Source organism: Drosophila subpulchrella, chromosome X (genome assembly GCF_014743375.2).
Source record: "Drosophila subpulchrella strain 33 F10 #4 breed RU33 chromosome X, RU_Dsub_v1.1 Primary Assembly, whole genome shotgun sequence".
NCBI lineage: Eukaryota > Metazoa > Arthropoda > Insecta > Diptera > Drosophilidae > Drosophila > Drosophila subpulchrella.
Window position 1 is genome coordinate 28,556,802 of NC_050613.1, and position 23,042 is coordinate 28,579,843.

At 47.7% G+C, this 23,042-nt stretch overlaps 4 protein-coding genes across 5 annotated transcripts; 2 read left to right on the forward strand and 2 right to left on the reverse strand.

Moving 5' to 3' along the window:
* The first annotated feature begins 411 nt into the window (after positions 1-411).
* Positions 412-2,238, forward strand: LOC119557589 (kelch domain-containing protein 3). The gene has a single exon (XM_037870390.1). The coding sequence runs from the start codon at positions 674-676 to the stop codon at positions 1,889-1,891; it is 1,218 nt and encodes a 405-aa protein (XP_037726318.1). The 5' UTR covers positions 412-673; the 3' UTR covers positions 1,892-2,238.
* An 80-nt stretch (positions 2,239-2,318) lies between these two features.
* LOC119557590 (INO80 complex subunit C) lies at positions 2,319-3,148 on the reverse strand. Its single transcript, XM_037870392.1, has 2 exons — positions 2,997-3,148; positions 2,319-2,935 (listed from the first exon to the last, which is right to left on the reverse strand). The coding sequence occupies exons 1-2, from the start codon at positions 3,130-3,132 to the stop codon at positions 2,736-2,738; spliced, it is 336 nt and encodes a 111-aa protein (XP_037726320.1). The 5' UTR covers positions 3,133-3,148; the 3' UTR covers positions 2,319-2,735.
* A 680-nt stretch (positions 3,149-3,828) lies between these two features.
* On the forward strand, positions 3,829-15,013 carry LOC119556054 (DENN domain-containing protein Crag). 2 transcript variants are annotated; one of them, XM_037867857.1, is made up of 14 exons: positions 3,829-4,332; positions 5,356-5,672; positions 6,604-7,150; positions 7,207-7,357; positions 7,415-7,686; positions 7,756-7,969; positions 8,030-8,350; positions 8,485-9,914; positions 9,976-10,278; positions 10,671-10,751; positions 11,934-12,357; positions 12,414-12,890; positions 13,074-13,258; positions 13,324-15,013. In XM_037867857.1, the coding sequence occupies exons 2-14, from the start codon at positions 5,372-5,374 to the stop codon at positions 13,640-13,642; spliced, it is 5,025 nt and encodes a 1,674-aa protein (XP_037723785.1). In that variant the 5' UTR covers positions 3,829-4,332; positions 5,356-5,371; the 3' UTR covers positions 13,643-15,013. The 2 variants fall into 2 exon arrangements, with proteins under 2 accessions (XP_037723785.1, XP_037723786.1); XM_037867858.1 differs by lacking the exon at positions 10,671-10,751.
* Positions 15,014-17,251: 2,238 nt separating this feature from the next.
* LOC119557054 (chromatin assembly factor 1 subunit A) lies at positions 17,252-21,356 on the reverse strand. The gene is made up of 3 exons (XM_037869602.1): positions 19,036-21,356; positions 18,797-18,966; positions 17,252-18,724 (listed from the first exon to the last, which is right to left on the reverse strand). Exons 1-3 carry the CDS (start codon positions 21,239-21,241, stop codon positions 17,585-17,587), a joined length of 3,516 nt encoding a protein of 1,171 aa, XP_037725530.1. The 5' UTR covers positions 21,242-21,356; the 3' UTR covers positions 17,252-17,584.
* Between the last annotated feature and the right edge of the window lie 1,686 nt (positions 21,357-23,042).

The window sequence follows — 23,042 nt, forward strand, 5'->3', positions numbered from 1 at the left end:
TTTAATTTTTGACGGATTTTCGCAAAAATAGACGATGTTACCCCTTATGAAAAATGTGAAATTTAGTCAAAAAATAAATTTCCCGGAATGTGATGGGGATCGGTAGCCTAGGTTGTTAGCTGTTCAAAACAGTCGGTCTTTTTGTTGTGCGCCTTGTTTTGACCAAGTTACGACTGAAAAACTGCAAAAACTAATGGTATTTTGGTCTAAAATCCTGACAAAGGGAGCAGGTGAAGCGGATGTGGCTGCTGCAGTGGTTGTGCTTTACATCCCAGTGGAGCCAGCTGCATTTCCAAAAGGATGTGAAAATGTTATCGATAATTTCTCATCCCAGTGGATCAGTGGAGCCCGACCATTAGCACGAAAGCAGCTGGGTGTTTTTCGAATTGTCGTCACGCGCCCATCTCTAGGAAGCAACTACAACAATAAAAAGCCCAATTTTTTTTAGCAGCCGAGCGGAGCGTTTGGTATCAGTATCAGCGTTTGCGTTTACACCTGTGTGGCCTTCAATCGCTCGCACCTGCACCCCCGCCGCCTTCTGCCTCCCCCCGAGCCCACGAAGAGAACGACAACTGCGGCGCACTTGCTTTCCTTTGTGTGCTTTGGCTGTTTCGGCCCAAGGCAAGAGCCCCCAGCCTCAGTCCCAATCTCCTTGGTGCTCCAATTGGCCAAAATGCTGTGGACTGTGCACCTGGACGGCGGGCCGCAGCGGGTCAATCACGCGGCGGTGGGCGTGGGCGACTTCATCTACAGCTTCGGCGGCTACTGCACTGGATACGATTATCGCTACAACGAGCCCATCGATGTCCACGTCCTGAACGCGCACACAATGCGCTGGACCCTGGTGCCCCAGCAGCTGGACGCCGCCGGGTTGCCGCTAAAGTATCCTCTGGTGCCCTTCCAGCGCTACGGACACACGGTGGTCGCCTACAAGGAGCGCATCTACATCTGGGGCGGACGCAACGACGAGAACCTCTGCAATGCCCTGTACTGCTTCGATCCCAAGACCGCCCAGTGGTCGAGGCCGCCGGTCACCGGCTGCCTGCCAGGGGCGCGGGACGGTCACTCGGCCTGCGTCATCGGCAACAGCATGTTCATCTTCGGCGGCTTCGTCGACGAGATCAACGAGTTCAGCAGCGATGTGCACAGCCTCAATCTGGACACCATGGAGTGGCGCTATGTGCAGACTTTCGGCGTGCCGCCCAGCTACAGGGACTTCCATGCGGCGGTGGCCTACGAGCAGGAGCGCATGTACATCTTTGGCGGGCGGGGCGACAAGCACAGTCCGTACCACAGTCAGGAGGAGACTTACTGCCACGAGATCGTCTACCTGGACATGAAGACCAAGGTCTGGCATCGCCCCTTCACGGCCGGCAAGGTGCCCGTAGGCCGGCGCAGCCACAGCATGTTCGTCTACAACAAGCTGATATACGTCTTCGGCGGCTACAATGGCCTGCTGGACCAGCATTTCAACGATCTGTACACCTTCGATCCGCGCACCAAGCTGTGGAACCTGATACGGGCCAACGGCAAGGCACCGACGGCGCGGCGCAGGCAGTGTGCCATCGTGATGGCCACCAAAATGTTCCTGTTCGGCGGCACCAGTCCGAGGAGCAGCTCCTCCAGCGGCTCGCCATCGGCCGGCGTATCGCCCACTCAAGAGGCGGGCGGAGCAACTGCGGCAGGCGGAGTTGTTCCGCCCGGCCTGGCGCTCATCGACTACAGCGATCTGCATGTGCTCGATTTTGAGCCCACCCTGAAAACCCTGGCCACCATGGTGGTGCTCAAGCACCAGCTGGACATCTCGGGGCTGCCGCGGAGCTTCCGCTCCGATCTGCAGATGCTGACGCAGCCGAACAGTATTAGCCGGCCCATCAACCAAGCCGGCTAGCATCCAAAGCCGTAGGGGGAAAAGCCCGAGTCGACTGCCACAAAATGAAGAAGGGGGAGAAAAGGGGAGACGCATCACGGAGCCACTAGTCCGTTTCTTTGTATTTGAAACCATTGGAGGAGCAAGCTCGAATTACGTTTACTGGAGAGATGGCGAAGGGAGAACCTGAGGGAGAGAGAAAGGGAGAAGCCCCAATAATTACGAAAGTTTTAGAAACTTGCTTTTGGTACTTCTGATAGCTGCTAAATAATACACAATAACGATGATTATGCGAATGATATTAAAATAGAAATGTAGTTCGTAAAACATTTATAAATCGTCCTTAAATAAAAACTCCATTAACTTTATCATCTGCTTTTACCAAAAGCAGGATAATATAATATATTTAAAGCCCACGCAAACAAATTACCAACCGCAAACTGGCACATAGTGGATGTCAAAATATTTATTTTCTCATTATGATCCTATGTATGTATGTGTTAGTTTTGACAATTTTCATGCCTCAAGGTTTACATATCACCTGGCTTATCAAAGCCAATGTTACAGTCAAATATTAGATAGTAATAATACAAGTATCTATGGGTTTCGAGGTCGCAACAGGCTTGGGGCTACAGAGATCATCTCTTTCTGGGTGGGCTATCTACATATATGGTAATCGTGTATGTTGTTCCCTGTGTTGTTGTTCTATCAGGAAGCAGTCAGCATATTGTTCGGAATCCAACAGCCTCGCACGCAATGCCAGTAAAAGTAAAAGGCCAGCAGCTCCGTAATTGGCTATTGTGATTGGCAGTAAGATCGCGAGGCCTCGGGCGGAACGGGATGTATACTATATAGATCGAGGTGACTATCCAACGGCGCTCGTATAGCCGCGCACCGTGAGGTAGCCATTGATGATGTCCGAAGGCATGTGCTGCATGGACGCGTACTCGTCGGCGTTGGCGAAACGCAGCTTTGTGTGCGGATCGGCGTACGGAGCGGGCAGTCCACTAATGTCCGAGTACTTTTTGGCCGGAACCAGCGAGGGCGGTGCATTGAGCGTGAAGTCTGCGAAATGGAGTGTGCAAATATAGGGTAAGTGGCCAAATCCCTGCCTTCCGGTACTCACAGGTGGGCCTATCGGCGGGCAGCTTCAGGTTCCGCTCCATGTTGCTTATCTGCCGCAACGGACGGTACACACAGTTCTTCGGGAATGCAAAGGGACGCTTAAAAGTTCGCTTGGGCTTCATCGAATTCGCTTCCATGGCCTGCTTTAATTGAGATGGCAAAATCATGGTACGCAAACCTATCGATTTTGCTGGAGATGACAACTTATGGTTCGGTATATGTATCGACTAAGCTAAGTGTAATAGAAGGATTCCACTCGCATTTTTAAAGCTTTTTGAATTCATTATAAAAACCACAATTTCTTTTTAAGCTAATTATAAAACTAATTTATAATCTCTTCTACTCCACAGAAAATGGCACAGCTTTACCTTGAAAATGCCAACCTAAATTTGTTTAAAGTGCTGAGGTATAAGACCATTTTATACCTTAAAACTCGAGGAGTCTAGTATTCAGACCACGATTTTTATATTGTTTTAAATTTGTCATTCCTTAAATGCTCAGATACAAGACCAATTTATACCTTAATGACGAATGACAATAAAAAATAAAAAGATTGTTGGTAAAATATACATATGTAGTTCAGCTTTAAAAATATGTAATAATGTCTTTTAATTAATAGATTTTTAAATACGTGCCTTATATTCTATATTTTTTCCTAACTAAACCAAAATATTTAAAATGTGCCCCACTAATTTGAATTTCGTATTGGCGCGAAAGGAAAACTTTTAGTGATGGCACACACCGATAGTCATCGACATCGGATTTGAGCAATAGCAAAGAGAGCCATCTGGTAACACTGAAAGGCGAAGGAAAAATAGTTATTAATAATAGTAAATCGGTTAATAATAGTCGCGTGGTTGTTTTGCATTGCATGTTAATTATACAGTTGGCCAGCAGCGCGGGCAGGCGAATGTCCGTTTTGCCAGTCACACAGAGTCGCGCACACGGCTGGCAGGCCAGTTAAGTGAACATTATTTTACCTTTTCGATTAGCTCCCTGCACTCCACACGTATTTGAGTAGAGCTTAGTTTTTGTTTAATTCGCGGACTCTAACGCATTGTGCGTGTTTCAATCGTGGTTTGTGATCGAATTTGGAGGTCCTAAAGGAAAGCGCTGCGAAAATGATGTAAAGGAAAACTCAAGTAGTCCAACTGTGTGCGTGTGCGTGTGTGTCCGTGCTGGTGTGTGGAAATTAACGTAGTGTGAAGGAGAAAAGCGAAGGAAAAGCGACAATTGCAATCCAAGGCGAACAACAAAAGCAGCTGAAGGTTGCCCGCAGCGCCACGCCCCCTCCGCCGCCGCCCTCGCCCCTTGGAGGACAAATATCGGGGAGTGCAGTAAGTTTGTGGCGCCCCCTTTTACCCACGCCTCTGTCACTGGCCCCCTCCTGTCCCCACCCCTGCCAATTGCACTCCTGTAAACAAAAACAACGCATCGGCAATCAACACAAACAGAAAGAGCTGCTGCTGTTGTTGTTGTTGTTGTTGTTGTTGTGTGGAACGGAAGCGGAGGAAGTTGAATCATCGAGCGGAACTTGTTTCCCCAGCTCCATTTGTTGCTGTTTGCCGTGTGGAGCGTGAAAATGCCCAGCATACAAAGTTCAATCGGAGTCGCAACTAATGCATGTAAACAAAAGAATTTGCGCCACGCGGGGAGTAGATACTGTCAAGCCCCGAGTTTGAGTTGCTCGGGGTCAGCTGTCTTCCACAGTGGGTCACCCAGAAAAAACCAAGATTTTTTGCGGTTCTTCTGTGGGGGTAATGTGATATGATGATGAAGCGTTTGATGATGATTATCAATCAGCTTAAATCACATACTAATCACATTTTAATATAATATAAAGCCATATAAAAGACGATGTTTTTAAACATTTTGGTAATTAATATATAGTATTATATTGGAAAATGCATACCCTTAACAGATAGTTTCTGTAATTAATTCAATAATTTTATATCAAAAGTAACCTACATTTCAAAATTATTTTCTTTTCTACAGAATGATCCATATAAAAATATCATTAATTCAAATAAACCTTCTATCCACAAGAAACACTTAAAAATAAAGCCTAATAAAATATTTATCTGAAGGAAACCCCCTTAAATACTACATACATTAACTGGGGATCACAAGATTACTGGTGTCACTTATCGAATCTCCCCTCGGAAGTTCCATTGACTTTGCCCCCACCGACCAAAGATAACTGAGCAAAACTTTAATTAAATAGGGATTGGGAGCAACCCCAACTGGTACAACTGGTATCCACTGTCTGTCGGCCCTCCTTATCTTATCTGCCCTGCCAGTCCCGCCATGAAACCCAAGAATTAACCACACAACCCCACTCTTTTGCTGTCTTCTTCCAGAGGAAACGGCGTCGCCATGGAGGAGAAGCGCATCGCCGATTACTTTGTGGTGGCCGGGATGCCGGAGCACCCCCAGCTGCTGCAGGAGAACAGCTTCAACGACTCGGGAAGATTACGGGCGGCCAGCACCATTGAACCGATCACGGACATCGGCGTATACTTCCCGCTGCTGGGCGAGGAGGTGCCCGAGGGATTCGAGCTCCTCTCGCACACGCCTACGGGGCTGCAGGCGAACCTCAACCACGGATCGGTCCGCACCACCGACTGCTACATCTACTTCCGGCGGGGCACGGATCGCCCGCCGCTTGTGGACATAGGTGGGTCATCCAGAGGAGATTTCAACGGAAGTACTAGATTTATAAGACCCGCTCTCCGAATTAATCACTTAGAGGCTTTATGATGTTATAAAAAGGTCTGATAGGTTCTCCCAATCATTGCATTTTTATAATCTAGACTCTCTTTCTTTAATATATACAAAGATGCATACAAATTCAGTTAAAGACGATTCTGTAAATTTTGTGAAAGAATATTTTTGTGATGCCCCCATTTTTACTTATTTAATGGAATACTTTTTGAGACCTATGAAACTTAATTTGATTATTGTGTTTATTTTTGGATTACATAATAACATCATTATAATGTGCAATGAATATGTGCTCTTTAAAAGCATTTGTATGACTTATATTTGCTATTTCCTGGACAAAATAATCTCAACAATCATAATTTTTTTTGAGCCTTTTAAATGGAAAAGAATGAATACGAATTGAAGTATGACTAAAGCTTAGTGTTACACATAACACTTTTTTTTGGTTTCTCATTTTTAGTGGCAAAACCCAACTGATATGCTTAATTAAGAAAAATTTGAAATCTTAGTTATATGTTATAAATAATTCCGTTTTTGTTTTCCTGGAAGTAAAAGTTGGTTTGCAATAGATTTCATCAATCAAAGAATAGCTTGGTTGGTTTGCTTGATAAGAAAAGTCAACCTTAAACTTGTAATCTCGACATGACTCGTGACAAAGTATATAAACTGAAATTTATTTAAATCAAATAGACCCGTTCACTGATACCATCAAGATACCATTTGTATCAGGCGGGGAAATATTACTAATTCATGTTTAAATAAAATATATATTGTACATATAAGTTACAGAAAGTTAAGTTTTAAATTTAAAGCGCAACTTTCAATAGGGACTATTTCCATATAAAAATGTGCAATGTTATATTAATCCGCCACATCTTTTGTAGGAGTCTTGTACGATGGCCACGAGCGGATCATGTCGGATGCGGAAATCGTGGCGGAGACGCCCGGCGGCCGTGTAGCCAACGTGAATAACTCGTCGGCGAAGACCTTCCTCACGTACCGCCGAGCTCGGGCGGACATGCCCTGCAACGAGCTGGTGGTCACCGAACTGTGCGTCATCGTCCAGAGCAAGGGCGAGCGGGCTCCGCACGCCTTCTGCCTGATCTACAAGACCCTGAACAAGGGCTACGTGGGCAGTGACGTCTATCTGTGCTACAAGAAGTCCATGTACCGGCCGAAACACATCAGCTACAAGCCGGAGATCCTGCTGCGCTACCCCACCGTCGACCACACCGATTTTCCGCTGAATCTGTGTCCGAGCGTGCCGCTCTTCTGCCTGCCGATGGGCGCCTCCCTGGAGGCCTGGCCGCACGTCAAAGGAACGGAGAAGCGAAAGCCCATCAGTCCGGTGTTCAGCACCTTTGTGTTGACGGTGAACGATGGCACCTACAAGGTTTACGGATCGGCGTTGACTTTTTACGAGGACTTCGAGTAGGTTGCCAATAAGTGTTAATCAAATAAGAGATATCTAAGAATAAACCTTCCAGTGAGTCGCAGTTGTCGGTAGAGCAGAAGGAGCTGCTCGGTTGGAACGAGGAGTTCGGCGCCCAGCACTCGCTGCACATGATCAAGGCCATCTGTCTGCTGTCGCACCATCCCTTCGGCGACACCTTCGACAAATGGCTCAAGTATCTCCATGTGAGTTTAGGCCTTGCCCATCGGGTCTGCTTTATCTGATCTTGTACCTATTTACAGCGCATGGTGCTGCTTGGCGTTAATATTCCCATTCCCGTGGAACGGTACATCACCCAGCTGCTGGACGAGGTGCCGTTTCCGGCGCCCAGCATCCACTTGCAGCTGTCCAGCGAGTCCAACGATCGCATCCTGCTCACCCAGCCGGAGGACTCCCCGCTGCCGCGGAGTGGCGCCGGCTTTCACATGCTGCTCCAGAACCTGGGCACCGATAACTGCCTGCATGTGCTCCTGCTGGCCCTCACCGAACAGAAGATACTCATCCACTCACTCAGGTATGTCCTCCACGTTATCCGAAAGTCTATGGTAGTTATTACAACTAAATATCGATTTATTTTTCACAGACCCGCTACGTTGACTGCTGTGGCCGAGGCCATTGTCTCCTTGCTGTTCCCCTTCAAGTGGCAGTGCCCGTACATCCCACTCTGCCCGCTGGGATTGTCGGAAGTGCTCCATGCCCCGTTGCCTTATCTCATTGGCGTGGACTCGCGCTTCTTCGATCTGTATGAGCCGCCCACGGACGTTACCTGCATCGACCTGGACACCAACAACATCAGCGTGAGTTTTAGGGTCACCATTGGTATATAACAATATATAATTAATATTCCTTTTTTGCAGCTATGTGAGTCGCAGCGCCACTTGTCGCCCAAGCTGCTTCCAAAGCGAGCAGCCCGCCTGCTCCGCCAGACCCTCACCGAACTGGAGAACGCCAAGCCCATCAGCCACGACTCCACGAACAGTTTGGATCGCGACATTAGGAAGCGGAAGCGGGAGCTGGTGCTGGAGCAGCGCATCCAGGAGGCCTTCCTGCTCTTCATGGCCAGCATTCTGCGCGGCTACAGGGACTTCCTGGTGCCCATTTCCAAGGCGCCCTCAGTGGGAGCCACCGATCCAAATGCCCTTTTCCAGCTGAAGGCCTTTTTGCGATCGCGGGATAAGGTAAGGAACAGCTGGAAATGCAGCCATATCAATATATTAGTAGAGTTCTCACTAAGTTAAGTTAGTGCGCAATCTAAGTCACTTATCTAGCATTTATGTTTAATACTGAAATTCCTATATGCATTCCTTAATAGTCACACCAGAAGTTCTTCGAGCTGATGATGAAGACCCAGATGTTCATCCGCTTCATCGAGGAGCGCTCCTTCGTCTCCGACGGCGACCATGGCCTAAGCTTCTTCGACGAGTGTGCAGAAAAGGTTGGCAACTATGACGAGACGCCCGCCCAGCTGCATTTGGTGGACTGGGACACGGGCCAGAATAGCGAGTTGACCAAGTACATCTTTCCGCCGGACAGCGTGGCGCCGGCGGGATCTCAAGCGGGCGGAGGAGGAGGAGGATTGGCCTTCAACTACAAGAACTTCACGTTGCAGCCGGAGCTTCTGCAGAGCACGAAGAAGACGGCCCTAACGAAATTCCTGCAACTGCAGCTGAACGCATCCCTCTCGCCTGGATCACCGATTGCCCGGCGCACCAAGCATGAGATCAAGCTATCCCAGAAGATGGCCAGCCGGTGTCAGCAGCATCCGGAGGCATGGTCCAAGTACCTGCTGGCCACCTGCTACTCGCTGTACTTCCTCATCCTGCCCTCGATGGTCTTGGATACGCGGCACGCCGGCAAGGAGCCGGAGATCCTGCGCGCCGCCTACGACGTCCTGGTGCGGGCCAGTCGCCTAAAGATCACTTGCGACGAGTTCTGCTACAGGATCATGATGCAGCTGTGCGGGATCCACAACCTGCCGGTGCTGGCCGTCCGCCTGCACTACCTGATGAAGCGCTCTGGCGTGCAGGCCAATGCGCTGACCTACGGCTTCTACAACCGCTGCGTCCTGGAGTCTCAGTGGCCGCAGGACAGTACCACGCTGAGCCAGATCCGCTGGAACCGCATTAAGAACGTGGTGCTGGGAGCGGCGCAGTTTCGTAAGGCTGGCAAGCAAAGGGCCGCCTCCAAGGTGAACAAATCGTTAAGCGCGTCCCAGGACCAAAACCTCAGTACCCTGGAGACGGTAGACGGGCAGTCGCGCACCAGCTTGGCCTCCTCTACCGGCGATGGCGGTGGCCATGGTGGCCTGCTCGACTTTGCCGCCTTCGATCGGCTGAGGAACAAGTTGGGCAACATTGTGCGGCAGACGGTGACGGGCGGCAACAACGAGGCCATGGGGGATGCGGTCAACAGCGCTGGCCTGCTCATCCCGGGCGAACGGAGTGCCCCGAACACCCCGACCTATGGCGGGGACACCGAGATCCTGGCCAAGGCACTCCAGCAACAGCAGCCGCGCAAACAGATCATGAGCATTGGCGGTGGTGATGACGACGACGAGGATGAGGACGAGGACGACTACACGGCTGGATCGCCGAGCACGCCGCAAAAGCAGCTGGAGGCGGGCGCAGACGAGCTGGAGTACGCCGGCGGAGGTGACTACGAGGCGGACGAGGAGGACGACGATGAGGTCGACGAGCATGTGGCCGCACAGCGGGCACGCCAGCGGGTGCAGAGTCCAACCAAGTGAGTTTGCTTAATATTCAATAGATTCAAAGTGGCAATAATACTTATTTTCACCCTTCAGAATCTCGCCCCGCACGCCCGTGACCCAGAACGATCCGCTGGGCGCTCTGAACGAGGAGGAGTCCACCGCCAGTGCCACACCCACACAGCAGGCGCAGCAGGATCAGCAGCACTCGCAGTCGCAGATCGACAGCAGCATGTACACCGACAAGCCGATCCTGTTCCGCGGCCAGAGGAGCGCCACCTTCGACGAGTCGACGCAGATCGGGAAGAGCATGCACCGCTCGGAGACGATGCCGGTGGCCAGCAGCGGGGTGACCAACAGCCTGGCCAACATCGGATCCTCGCTGAAGTTCACGTTCGGGTAACTCCGGCGTTCCGCAGTCTTTCCCCCTCCGTTTCCCCCACTTTGTGTCTCCTTTTGATTCATCTGAACACACAATTCCACAAGCATTCCACGTCCAATCACCAAAGCAAGCGGATTATCTGTCCCTTATTTCATAACTTTACCCCCTATCCTTCCATCCAGTTTTTAAATCATTTGCTGGTTTAAACTAAAGTAAACAGAGAGAATTGCGCATATGAATTAATTAAGTGGTTATCAAATAACTATTGGAACTCAATCAAATGATCTGAAAAACTGGAATCGCCCTGAATATATTTCTCTTAATCTACCTCTCTTTAAATCGTACTCGTTTCTGTGCCACATTTGTTTTATGATTTATTTACATATATATATATATAATTATATCTTAGACGTTATTCACCCGCACGATTGTCCCTTAAGAAAGACTTGAAATTGCCCGCCAATATTATAGAAAATATATCGAGCATAAGGTAAGTGGAGACCTTTCTTAGAGAACTCTAGACACACATACCCGAAAACTACACCCAAGTGTGTGTTGTGCTGCTTTCCACATGATCCACCTGGCATTCAAGTTGTGCTCCTTGGTGAAGGAAGATTCTTTATATGGTTATTGGGTCCGCAATAAGATGAGATGTTAGATAACAAATCCTTTTTTTACAATCCATAGTTTCATTGTTAAAGTGTCATTTCTGAAAATGCATTAAGGCTCATAGAATCCACATTGGTAAAAATTAGAAATACAGTTTTAGAAGACACATTTAATACCAGAAGTCTATATTTTGTATTAGTGTTTGTCCCAAGTATTATATACTATCTTCTGTTCAACATTTCTATTTCCGATTATTTTTTTTTATTATCTTTCAAATTATATTTTTAGATTTAACACATTTAAATGACATTTAACACATATCAAGCAATTGTAATTGTTACAACGTTCCACCATTTCTTTTTAATCTTTTTTTTTAGAGAACTTTTCAACATATATAATCATTGTTAAATGCGCTTTTCTACATTTTTCTTATGCTTACACAATGTATCTGTTTTTGATTTTGAAAAACATGCCTATACTAATTTTTTTTTTTTAATCGCTGTTAAATTTATGTTTATTTTTGCTACAAACAAGTGGACAGCGGCAACTAACACACAGCAGCACAACAAAAACACACACAACAGAGACCTAACCTCTTGTTTTCGTTTTGTGTTCCACATAAGTTCCACACCCCGAAATGCTGTTCCACAGGTTTTCGCCATTGGTTTTGGTTATGGTTATTGTTATGGGGTTTAAAGTTCCTGCAAAACTTCGTTGGTGGCGGGCAATTCAAGGTTTGACAAAAGCCACGCATAGCATCCACACTAACTCAAAAACTCAATCGAACTAACTAGCTAATGGTCATCCACAAGCACCGCACCACCATAATGTATAGCAGCACCACCAGCAACTGATTTCCGAGGTCTTGGGCAGATATGTATATATATTTTCCAAAAATATAAAGTTGATCTTAAGCTCTTTAAAACAGACTGGCCTTAGAAGGATTTTCTGGCCTGAAATCAGCTGCTGTTGGCTCCACTTCATTCTTGTTTCGTTATACATAGATCTATAGTATCTTCCGTTTATAAAAACCCGATTAACCCGTGGTATTTGTACAACACAGTCCCAGCCTGACGGGCAAGAAGTCGAACGAGCTGATCCAGGGCAGCCTGAGCAGCATCAAATCGGCGGCCAGTTCGCTGACCAAGAAGTTCGACGAGATCAAGGGCGTGATCTCGGCCAATTCCACGCCGACGAAGACGAACAACGGGCACCATCCGCATGGCCTGCATCATCCGCACCACCACCACCATCATCACCATGCGCAGCACGGCAATGCGGAGCAGGAGGAGCACGACGCTGCCGTCCACGAGGAGGGCAAGTTGCGGCGCGTCTCGAGCGACCTGGATCCCTGGGGCAGGCTCAGTGAGTCACGCAAATCCAGCTACAACAACCTGGTGCCGCTGGGCGAGAACAGCTCCACTGGTGCCCTCCACATGCACGCCTTTCCCGCTCTGCCCGACAACCTCTACAGCCTAATCGGCGAGGTAAGTTTGTGAACCATGGAACCCCACTCCTAATCTCACGAATTTCCATTCCCCAGAGTACCGCGGATCGTGACTGCGATGTGCTGATCCAGCTGACCACGTGTTCGCAGTGCCACAACTGCTCGGTGCTCGTCTACGACGAGGAGATCATGAGCGGCTGGACAGCGGAGGACTCCAACCTGAACACCACCTGCCACGCCTGCAACAAGCTCACGGTGCCCTTCCTCAGCGTCCAGATCGAGCGACAGTCGGAGGAATCGGATCAGACGGATCCGCTGGAGAACGGCAAAGAGCAGCCAGCAGCAGCAGGAGCAGCAAACGGCACTAGCCACAAGTCCAGCTTGACAGTGCCGTATCTAAACCCGCTGGTGCTGCGCAAGGAGCTGGAGAACATACTTACCCAGGAGGGCGACATCGCGCTGATCAAGCCGGAGTTCGTCGAGGAGCACCCGATCATCTACTGGAACCTGCTCTGGCTGATGGAGCGCATCGAGGGCAAGACGCACCTGCCTGAGCTCTGTCTGCCCGTACCGGTTAGTGGATGTTAAAGATCATAGTTTAAATAAGAGTAGTAGTATCTATGCAATGTTCCGCTATTTTAAAATTAGATTCTGTGTAATAGATAGGTACAAAATACTTAGATAGCAAAACTTAATTAGTTGATTAATTATTCAGAACGACTAATAATCTTTTGCCCTTATTTTTCCAATGCTTAGAGCGACAAGGAGCACATTGATCCGCTGAGCAAGGTGAAGACGGTGCACATCCAATGCCTGTGGGACAACCTCAGTTTGCACACCGAGGCCAGTGGTCCGCCGATGTACATACTGTACAGGGAGACACAGCCGACGGATCCGCTCATCAAGGCGCTGCTCACCGACCAGGCGCAGCTCAACAAGAAGTAAGTGATCCCGGCGAGAAATCCTTGAAAGATAGCTGTTACTATTATCCCTTTGTCTCCGGCAGTGTCATTCAGCAAATCATTTCGGCCATCCGGTGCAACGACTTCGCCACTCCCCTGAAGCGTTTGGCCAACGAGCGGCACAAGCTAAAGAACAACGGCGTGGAGCGATCGCACTCGTTCTACCGCGACATCCTCTTCCTGGCCCTGACCGCCATCGGAAGGGCCAACGTGGACCTGGCCACATTCCATCGCGACTACGCGGCCGTGTTCGACAAGCTGACGGAGCGGGAGTGCAACATGTACTATCGCAACCAGGATCTGCCGCCCTCCGCGTCGACGATCTTCTGCCGCGCCTACTTCCGCCCGCTCCTGCTGCCCTGACGCAGTGACTCCCAGCAGGAGGAGACGGGCGGCGAGGGAGGAGCATCGCCAGGCGGTGCCGAGGAGGAGACATGATTTCCGGGAAGGGTAAAAACTTAAACTTAGAAGACAAGACGACCAAAAAATTTCAAAACAAAAAGGAACGAAGGGAAAGTTTAACGACAACAAGACGCTTATCACACACCCTAGGCCGATTTTATAGATTGGACAATTATAAACTAATTTCTATTAGAAATCAAAGCTATTATTTACGTTAAAAAATAAGAGGACGGTATTTCGGAACTATTCCTAGTAGGCTACAAAAATATAATTGTTTTAAACGAAAAATATTTGGTTCGAAGTGTTCTTAGGTTTTCAATATCATTGTTTTGAATTGTCCTCAATTTATTTCTATAGAAGCCAAAAGTTTTTATTCTTTTTTAACGAAGTTCCCTAAAAAAAATTGACATGTGTTAAATTGTGAAAACATGCAAATGCGTTTGTAAATGACTTGATCTTACATTTTAAGTACTTAACGATTTTTCGCTGTTTAAACTTAATCAAAAAATATACACACACATTGATGACTGTTTCTGTGACAATACATAAATACGTTCAGACAGTGCGTTTCATAGATGTAACAGAATCGAAATTCTAAAATGGAAATGTTTATTTTCCCCTAATATTTTGTACTTATGCCCAACTTACTTATTCTAATAACTGCCTTAACTGATACCGCTAAATTTTCATTATTTTTCCCCTGAATAAGGAAATTCCTAGAGGATATTAGTTTTGTATAGCCGAAACGCACTGTACTTACCCTCTTTGAAAACAAAAGAAACCCATAAGATGTGTATTCCAATTTTCAATGACCCTCGTCATATTTGCCTTATTATATATAATATAACGATACATATTTATGTACATAGAAAGCTAAATGTGCGATCTTGTAAATCAGCATTGTGAGCGGAACAGGAACAGGAACCGGAAACCCCCACCCCACCCCCTTGGCACTATCCTCTCCAACATCTGGTTATTTCAAAAATAACCTGAAATCGCACTTTTTTTATCTTGAGATTTCCTCACAATGCTCGGGTCTTTTAGTTAGCTAAACTTTCGGCGGGAAAGGGTAAATGGGGGGGCGGGACGAGCGGTTAGTAACTAACGAGAGCAGATAACAATTAAACAACGATTACAATAGCAATAATTAATGGATAATCGTATATACATGTAGATGGAATAGATTACTCTTGCAGATCAAACTCTACGACACACGTTCACGTCCGCGTTTTTAAACACAACACCCACACACGATACACACTCACTTAAATAATGCAGCCACGGTAATTTTTTTTGTCGGAAATCTTAACTAAATGTATATTTAATAACTAATTTAATTAATGAAAAAAATAATACGAAAATGGCAAAAAGAATAAACAAATAAGTTTTAAAAATAAATCTAATTTATGTTTCCATTTATTCTGAATTAATAGAAATCATAAATCAAAAATACCTTATTTGCTCATCGAGAAAATAGTTAAAATGCTAGATTTCTACGTATTTTGGCGAAACAGGGTCAGAATAAGGAATGCCATACCTCGTTGAGCTCGTAATTAAATTCCCAATCGATTGCCATTTAAACCCGGAAACTTTAATTTTTGACCGATTTTCGCAAAAACAGACGATGTTACCCCTTATGAAAAATGTGAAATTTAGTCAAAATATAAATATCCCGGAATGTGATGGGGATCGGAAGCCTAGATTGTTAGTTGCTCAAAACAGTTAGTCTTTCAGCTGTGCGACTCGTTTTGACCAAGTTACGACTGAAAAACTGCTACAAATAATGGTAGTTTTGTCTGAAATCCTTCTACCTATTTTTTGACCCAAACAAACTACGTTTTTTGGCAATCATTTTGCGAAGTAAGGTCGGAATGGGGAATGTCATACCTCGTTGAGCTCGTAATTAAATTCCCAATCGATTGGCATTCAAACCCGGAAACTTTAATTTTTGACGGATTTTCGCAAAAATAGACGATGTTACTTACCCCTTATGAAAAATGTGAAATTTAGTCAAAAAATAAATATCCCGGAATGTGAAGGGGATCGGAAGCCTAGGCTGTAAGCTGCATAAAACAGTCGGTCTTTCAGCTGTGCGCCTTGTTTTGACCAAGTTACGACAGAAAAACTGCCTTATTTCCTCGTCTTTCAGATTGTCGAATTGCTAGATTTCTTTTTGTCAAACACCAGGCGAACATAAACGATTAGCAGGTGGAGAAACGATCAGCTGATCTGCTAAATCGAAGCTAATTGGAGATGCCCTCGTGACTGCTTCGTGACAAGATCGTGACAAGATTGTGACAAGCTCGTGACAAGAACGTGAAAAGCTTGTGACACGGCCATGGTTGCTCATCTCTGGTCTGCGCTTGGCTCTCAACTAACGGATCCTTCCAATGGAAATCAATTCCTATTGGTCAGTAGGGGGAGGGGAATTACGTAAAGGGCGGCCATCTTGAAAATTAACAGCTGTTTAAGTTTACTTTTGGCTACCAGTTGTCACCTGCTAAGTTTTCTGTTTGCCTGGTGTCTGAGACCATAAGTCCACCACTTTGACCGAGAAAATTTTATGAAGCCTTTCAATTTGTTGAAGTAAACTAGCAATTTTTCAATTTCAAGTACCAGGCGAACAGGAAAATTCGTAGGTGGCCAACGATTTGTTTTTAAGGCCTTACTAGAGGTGTGCAACTTCAAAATATGTAAGGCCTTTTGCTGACGACCAAGCGAAAGCTCACCTCTAGTCGGCTTACACTAAACTAACGGTTGTCTTCCAGTAAGAAAATGTTATAGTCCACCAGCCACTTGCTACGGTTTATGTTGGCCTGGTGTCAAAGATCAGGAAATTAAATTTCAGAGCTCATTGAAATGTCAATTCATAGAAATTATAAAACCAAAATACCTTATTTGCTCGTCGAGAAAATGGTCAAATTGCTTGGTTTCTTAATTTCAGACACCAGGCGAACATAAACGTTTAGTAGGTGTAAAACGATCAGCTGATTAGCTTATTCCAAGCTTACTTAGAGATGCCCACGTGATTTCTTCCTTTTGGCACGGCCTAAGCAAATCACAGGACTTAACTGTTATTTCGTGACAAGATCGTGACGAGCCCGTGACAAGCTTGTGACGCGGATATGGTTGCTCATCTCTGGTCTGCGCTTGGCACTCAACTAACGGATCCTTCCCATGGAGATCAATTCCTATTGGTCAGTAGGGGGAGGGGAAATATGGTAAGGGCGGCCATTTTGAAAAATAACGGTTCTTTAAGTAAAATCATAGTTACCAGCTGACACTTGCTAACTTTTCTGTTAGCCTGGTGTCCGAGACAAATAAATTCAGCACTTTGGGAGAAAATATGTTTCGGATCCTTTCAATTTGTTGAGTGATTTTTCAATTTGAAGTGTCAATAATAGAAATCAGAGATCCAAAATACCTTATTTGCTCGTCTAGCAAGTTGTCGAATTTGCTAGATTTCTTAATTTCAGACACCAGTGCCCATTGACGATGCATGATCTGGTCATTGCCATCGAGTAAAAGATCGTCGGGTAATGTATTATTGCATATATACTATATATGTATAGATGGTTCATTGACGCAATCGAAACGTACAGGGATAATTACAATTTGTGAGTACTTGTTCCGCTGAACCTCTTAACAGATCTACAGATGAGTGGGAGGATGACGGGTGGTGGGCAGGGATGATGCACCTGATTAGGTGATGAGGATGATGGAGTGGTGGGGGACATACAGGTCGAACGTACATCGGAACATTAAAAAATTAAATCAACTTACGAGCGAATCTAGAGAAAAAAAATGTTTGCATAATTTGAATTTACGCCTAGCAGGAAGACCCACAAGAGACCCAGAGACGGCAGTTGCGGGAGCAGGGCTTCCTAGGAGGTTAACCTAAGCCTAATCCGAGAGCATCACCACATCATCGCTGACGGTGGGCGGGGGCTTCTCCGGCTTCTTCTCCTTGGGATTGCTGGCATCGCTCTGGCGCCGCAGAAACTGGCTGATCAGCTTGTTCTTGGTGGCCAGGTGGATTGGCTGGTCCCTGGGCACGGACATGATCAGGGTGGCCCGCTTTTTGGCGCCCTGAGCCGCCGTCGGCGTCTGTCCAGTGTTGGGCGTTGTGGGAGCCGAGTTCGCCACCGCTGCCACAACGGGCGAGGCGGTGGCCTCCACCTCCGCCGGCGGACTCTGCTCGTGCTGCGGGGCATCCGCTCCCTCGCTGATCTTGGGCGTCAGCGTGTAGTCCCACTGATTCTGCAGCGGGAGCTCCGGCAGCTGGAACTTCTCCAGCATCTCGTTGGCCACCACCCAGCAGAGACGTTTCTTCGGCTTCTTGCTCTTCCTGGCGCTGTTGGCACTGGAGGCCGCCTCGGGTGTGCCCAGTTCGACAGTCTTCCAGCTGGCCAGTTCGTCGAACTTCTCGCGCAGCACAGCCTTCGAGGGCAGCACCGTTTGAGTGGACTCGGCGGTCGCCTGGGTTTTCAGGTACTCTAAATACTCGTTGATCAGGAACAGCTTTGAGTTTCGATTGCCGTGGGTAAGGCGCACCAGCTGCTGCATCAGACGATCGTCCAGCTGCAGCGGCACCGGCGGCTCGGGCACTTGATCCTCGCGCTCTGGCTCCGCTGGAGGCTCCAGGCTGAGTGGCTCCATCTGCCAGCAGGCGTACATGTCGATGGTGTGGGCAAAGATTGCCGGAAACAGCTGCGAAGGGTTGCCATTCTCGTCCAGCCAAACGGGCCCCAGCAGGCGCGGCTTGATCTTCTTCGTCTGCTTCTTCATCTCCTGGGCGAACTCCTGCTGCAGCACCTGCAGCTTGGCCTTCTGCGCCTCCCTCGTGTGTCCGTCGTCCATCTCGCCGTCGTTCTGCAGCTCCTCGTCGCTGAGATGGCCGTGCGGCACGTACCACTCGTTGTACTCCTCCTCGGACTCTTCCTCTGACTCCCGCTCCTTCTCGTCCTCGCTGGCGCTCAGCGACTCGCCCGGCTCCTCCTCCTCCCACTCGCAATCGGAGTCCAGTTCGTAGTCGAAGTGCACCTGGGTTAAGTGCATAAGGGTTATAGATATAATTAGGATATGATATTTAAATCAGAAGAGGGTGTTCCTCACCTTATCCTGGGCCAGTGGGCGACGAGCGGAGATGCTGCTGCTCTTCTTGCGCCACGTGCCGTAGTACGGCGGCCTTCGGTTGTCTGCGAAATGCAGGTACTTGGCCCGCATCCTGGCCAGCTGCTTGGGCTGCTCCACCTCGATGGGCAATCCAGCATTAGACAGATCATCTGCGGAAATAGTAAGATAAACATATCGGTTGGGGGTAGATGATGGGCTATAGTTTTAGGGATACAGACCTATCACCTGGACCTCGTCGTCCTCCTCTTCATCCTTGGTGCGCCTCTGGAGGCGGGCATCGCGCTGCCCCTTGAGCGGCTCCCGCCGCCCGCTGCTTAGTTCGCTGAGATAGAGATGGGCCCGACTTGGTGGCTTTCTCCTGACGATTTCCTCCTCCTCGTCTTCTTCTTCTTCCTCCAGGAACCTGAAGAGACCATCCAGCTGGGAGCGCTGCTCCCCACCAAGCGAGGCGCGCACAATAGGCGCCAGCAGCATGTCGTCCTTTACTTGGAAGGGTCGGAAGGCCAGCGCCTGGCTGCTGGCCTTGGAGCTGTCGCAGCTGCTCTGTTCGTGCTCCAGGTAGGATGTGTTGTTGGAGCCGCCACCGGCCTTGGGCTGCTTGGGCACAAAGAACTTGGTGAAGGACTCGGCGGCGCGCTTCTTTTTCTGCTCCGCCTCCTCGCGCTCCTGTTCCTTCTTGCGGCGCTCCTCGTCCTTCTTGCGCTGCACCTCCTCCTTGGCCTCATTGCGCTTGCGCTTCTCCTCGTTCTTGGAGTCCACCTCCGCCTGCCGCTTGCGCTCCTTCTCCTCCTTCTCCATCTTCCTTTGCTGCTCCTTCTGGTCCTTCTCCAGCTTCCTCTGTTGCTCCTTCTCGTCGCGCTCCTGCTTCTTTTGCTGCTCGCGCTGCTCCTTCTCTTGCTGCTTGAGGCGACGCTCCTCCGCCAGTTTCTGCTCCTTCTCTTCGCGAGCCTTCTTCCTTTGCTCGAGGAGCCTTTGCTGCTTGGGCGTAAGGGTCTTCTGGGCATCGCTAGCCTCCGGAAGACTCTTCCTCTGCAGAAGAGCGTCCTTTTGCGCGGAGGTCCTGTCAGTGGCCGCGGTGTCCGTGTCCACGTCCATCTCGTTCTCGCTGCTGGAACTGTTGTTGTCGCTGCTGGAGAGGATCACCGAGATTTCAGCGGCTTCGGGCGATTCTTTGTCCGACTTATCTTGGACAGCAGGCTCTTCTTTCTTGGCTTGCTTCCTGATTTTATCTTTCTCTGGGGTTTCGGCTTTCTTGCTTGTCACCTTCTCTGGCTCAGAATTCTTCTCCCTTTTTTCTTCTTTTTGATTTTTTGCAGGTGCATCTTCTTTCTCTTTCTGCGACTTTGTTGCGCTGGCCTCGTTAACATCTTTCTTGCTCTTTTCTGCTGGCTTTGATTCCGCCTTCTTGGGTTCTAATAACGATTTGATTGAGTCCTTCTTGGGGGCTTCTTTCGTCTTGGGATCCGCTACAATCGATTGATCTTTTTTCTTGGCTTCCGATTTCTCTTTCTTGGTGCTATCCACTTTCTTGGCTATAAAGAGATCTATAGTGGACTGATCCTTCTTTTTGTTTGGTTCTGCGCCTTTGAGCTCTCCTTTCTTGGATTCCTTGGAAGTCTTCTTAGGCCCTTCCTGCTTCTTGGGAGCCTCCTCCTCCTTTTGACTATCCTCCTCCTCCTCCTGCTTCTGTTGTGGTGATTTCTCCAGCGGTTTCTGTACTTTCGGTTTCTTTTGGGGATTCAGCTCCTCGGCGTAGACTTCTATATCATCGCTGGACTCGCTGCCCATCTTGGCCGCCTCCTTGGGTGAACTGTCCAATGCTTCTTCGGATTTCTTCAGGGATTTCCTGCGCTTGGATCGCTTGTTGACCAACGGCAGCTTAATTTGTATGGGTGCCGGTGAGGCTTTCTTCGGTTCCGGCTTCTTGGGCTTCGGCTTGACCTCCTTGGTCTCTTTGACCACCACTGCCTTCTTCTCCACAATCACATCATCGCAATCATCATCATCCAGTTCGATGACATCCTCCGCCACGGAATCCGTGGTCTTGACCTTCTTGGTGGCTATTGAGCTGGACAGATCCAGGTTCTCCTTGCTGTTCGATCGGCGCAGTTGCCCGCCAGAGCAGCCGGTGCCCTCCAGTGGCGTCTCATCGCCGTACGACAGTTTGCGCTTGCGAGGAGCGGGATCTGGATCGTCCTCATCCAGGATCACAGTGACTGGGTCGCCGGCGGAGGACGAGGCACCGGAGGCGGCACCTCCGACTGCAGTTCCAGCTCCGGCCCCACCCCCTGGCGTCAGCAACTTGAACGGCAGACGCGTCTGCACGAACTTCTTGCCACCGCTGGCCGTTCTCTCCGCGGACTTGGCCACGGCCGCCTCCTTTGCCCGGCCACTGATCGGGGTCTTCACAATGCCGGCGGGCATTCTGCTGTTTTCCTGTCTTCCTGTGTCCTGCTGCTCACTTTCCTCCGGCAAATCCTTCGCTTGTTTTTTTGCCTTGCCAAAAAAAAGGCGCTGAAAACACACTAGCGATGGCAGTAGTGGGCGCGGATGCCGCCAATATATTGGTCTCGCGATCGATAGATCGATGCTCAGCTATCGGCGCCATATGACGCGCACCAGTGTTGGCAAGCGGCCGAAAAGGTGGGGAACTTAGCTAAGGAGAATAGTTCGAATATATTCCTACATATTTCTTATGCAACCCCAAGATCACCATAAATAGTGGTTTACTTTGCGGATAACTATTATAATCAAAAAACAACTTTTTAAAAATAAGTTAGAAAACGATGTCTTTTGATGCTTCTTAAACTGACCCCCAGAATCGTAATTCTTAAGCCCTGACAATGCCGTATCGCGGGATCTTCATTTAATATCATTAGTTTAATTTTAATTTAGTTTCTAAAACTCTGCCTGGATTACATATGTATATTCCATATATAAAGAAAATTATCCTAAAAATGTCTCAAATAATTAAAAAAAAATAATTTGAATTCTTTTCCAAGACAGTGAGCGTTTCGCTATCAATTAAATAAGTTTATAGAATATTAGTAATGTGCAGAATATTTAGTTAGTTAATTGAGAAGTATCCGAAGAATGTGGCTAAGTTACACATAAAATAAACAATATAAAATGACAATTTATCTCTTAATTGCTCATTACTTATGCAAGCCAAAGTAAAATGCCAATAGTTTTGCACTCAAGGTCGGCTTTATGTGAATAATTAAGTACTGGCGTCTTCTTAAATAATTCTGCAAGACATCAGGCTGATTGAGTTCGTCGTTATTGCTACCTTTTGATCCAACTGAGAGATGCTCGCCGACCGATGATGATTGTTTACTTAGTTTAATGTGCCATTTTTGCTAATCCCGGATAAGTGGAAAAATGCTTGCGGCCACAACAACTGCTGCTGCCGACCCCTTTCCCCCTTTCCACCTGCAACTGCCACCTTTCGCATCGCAGTGGTTGACATGGTGACCCGGGAATGAAAGCAAGCCGAGGACGAGGACGAGGACGAGGACGAGGACCAGATCCTGCCTCCGGCTTCAATTCGCTGCGATTCGCTGGAATACATTCATTTAATTACAATTTGTTTCAAAAGCCTGACACGCACACACAGTTCAAAGGGGCGCCGAGTGGGGGATTTAGGGGCAGTAACTACTGCTCTCAACACATATATTGCAGCTTGCAGCCGATGAACTGGACTTATTTCACTTTACGGGGAAAAGGTTAAATTTCACCTTACTTATAAAAATACCAGCGAAAAGTAATCAAAAGAGAAATATCAAAGGTCAAAATATTTATATTATATATATTCCCCAATATAAAATAAGTAAAAATGTTCTATTATTTAGATTTTCTGTTTGGTTTTAGTTTTAATAATAATATTTTTTTATAAAAATAATAAAACTTTAAATAAATAAGGAGTGCTTAAATATGGACTCCAACAGATTGGATAATAATATATCAAAAAGCGCCTTCAATTGGTTCAAAAATTCCCGCCATGTAGCTAACTGAATAGAACTAACCCATTTAACTTGGCTGCAAATCTTGGTGACTACTTAATACTGACATGTGCAACGCTCACGAGATGAGATACAAATTGCGGTCGCCGCTTGTGGCCTCTGCAAATGGGGGCGGTAAATGGTGAATGAAGTGGGTTGGACATGTGGCATATTATTCGCATTGGCCGGGATTTGCCATCGCCATATCGACTCCTTTAATAATG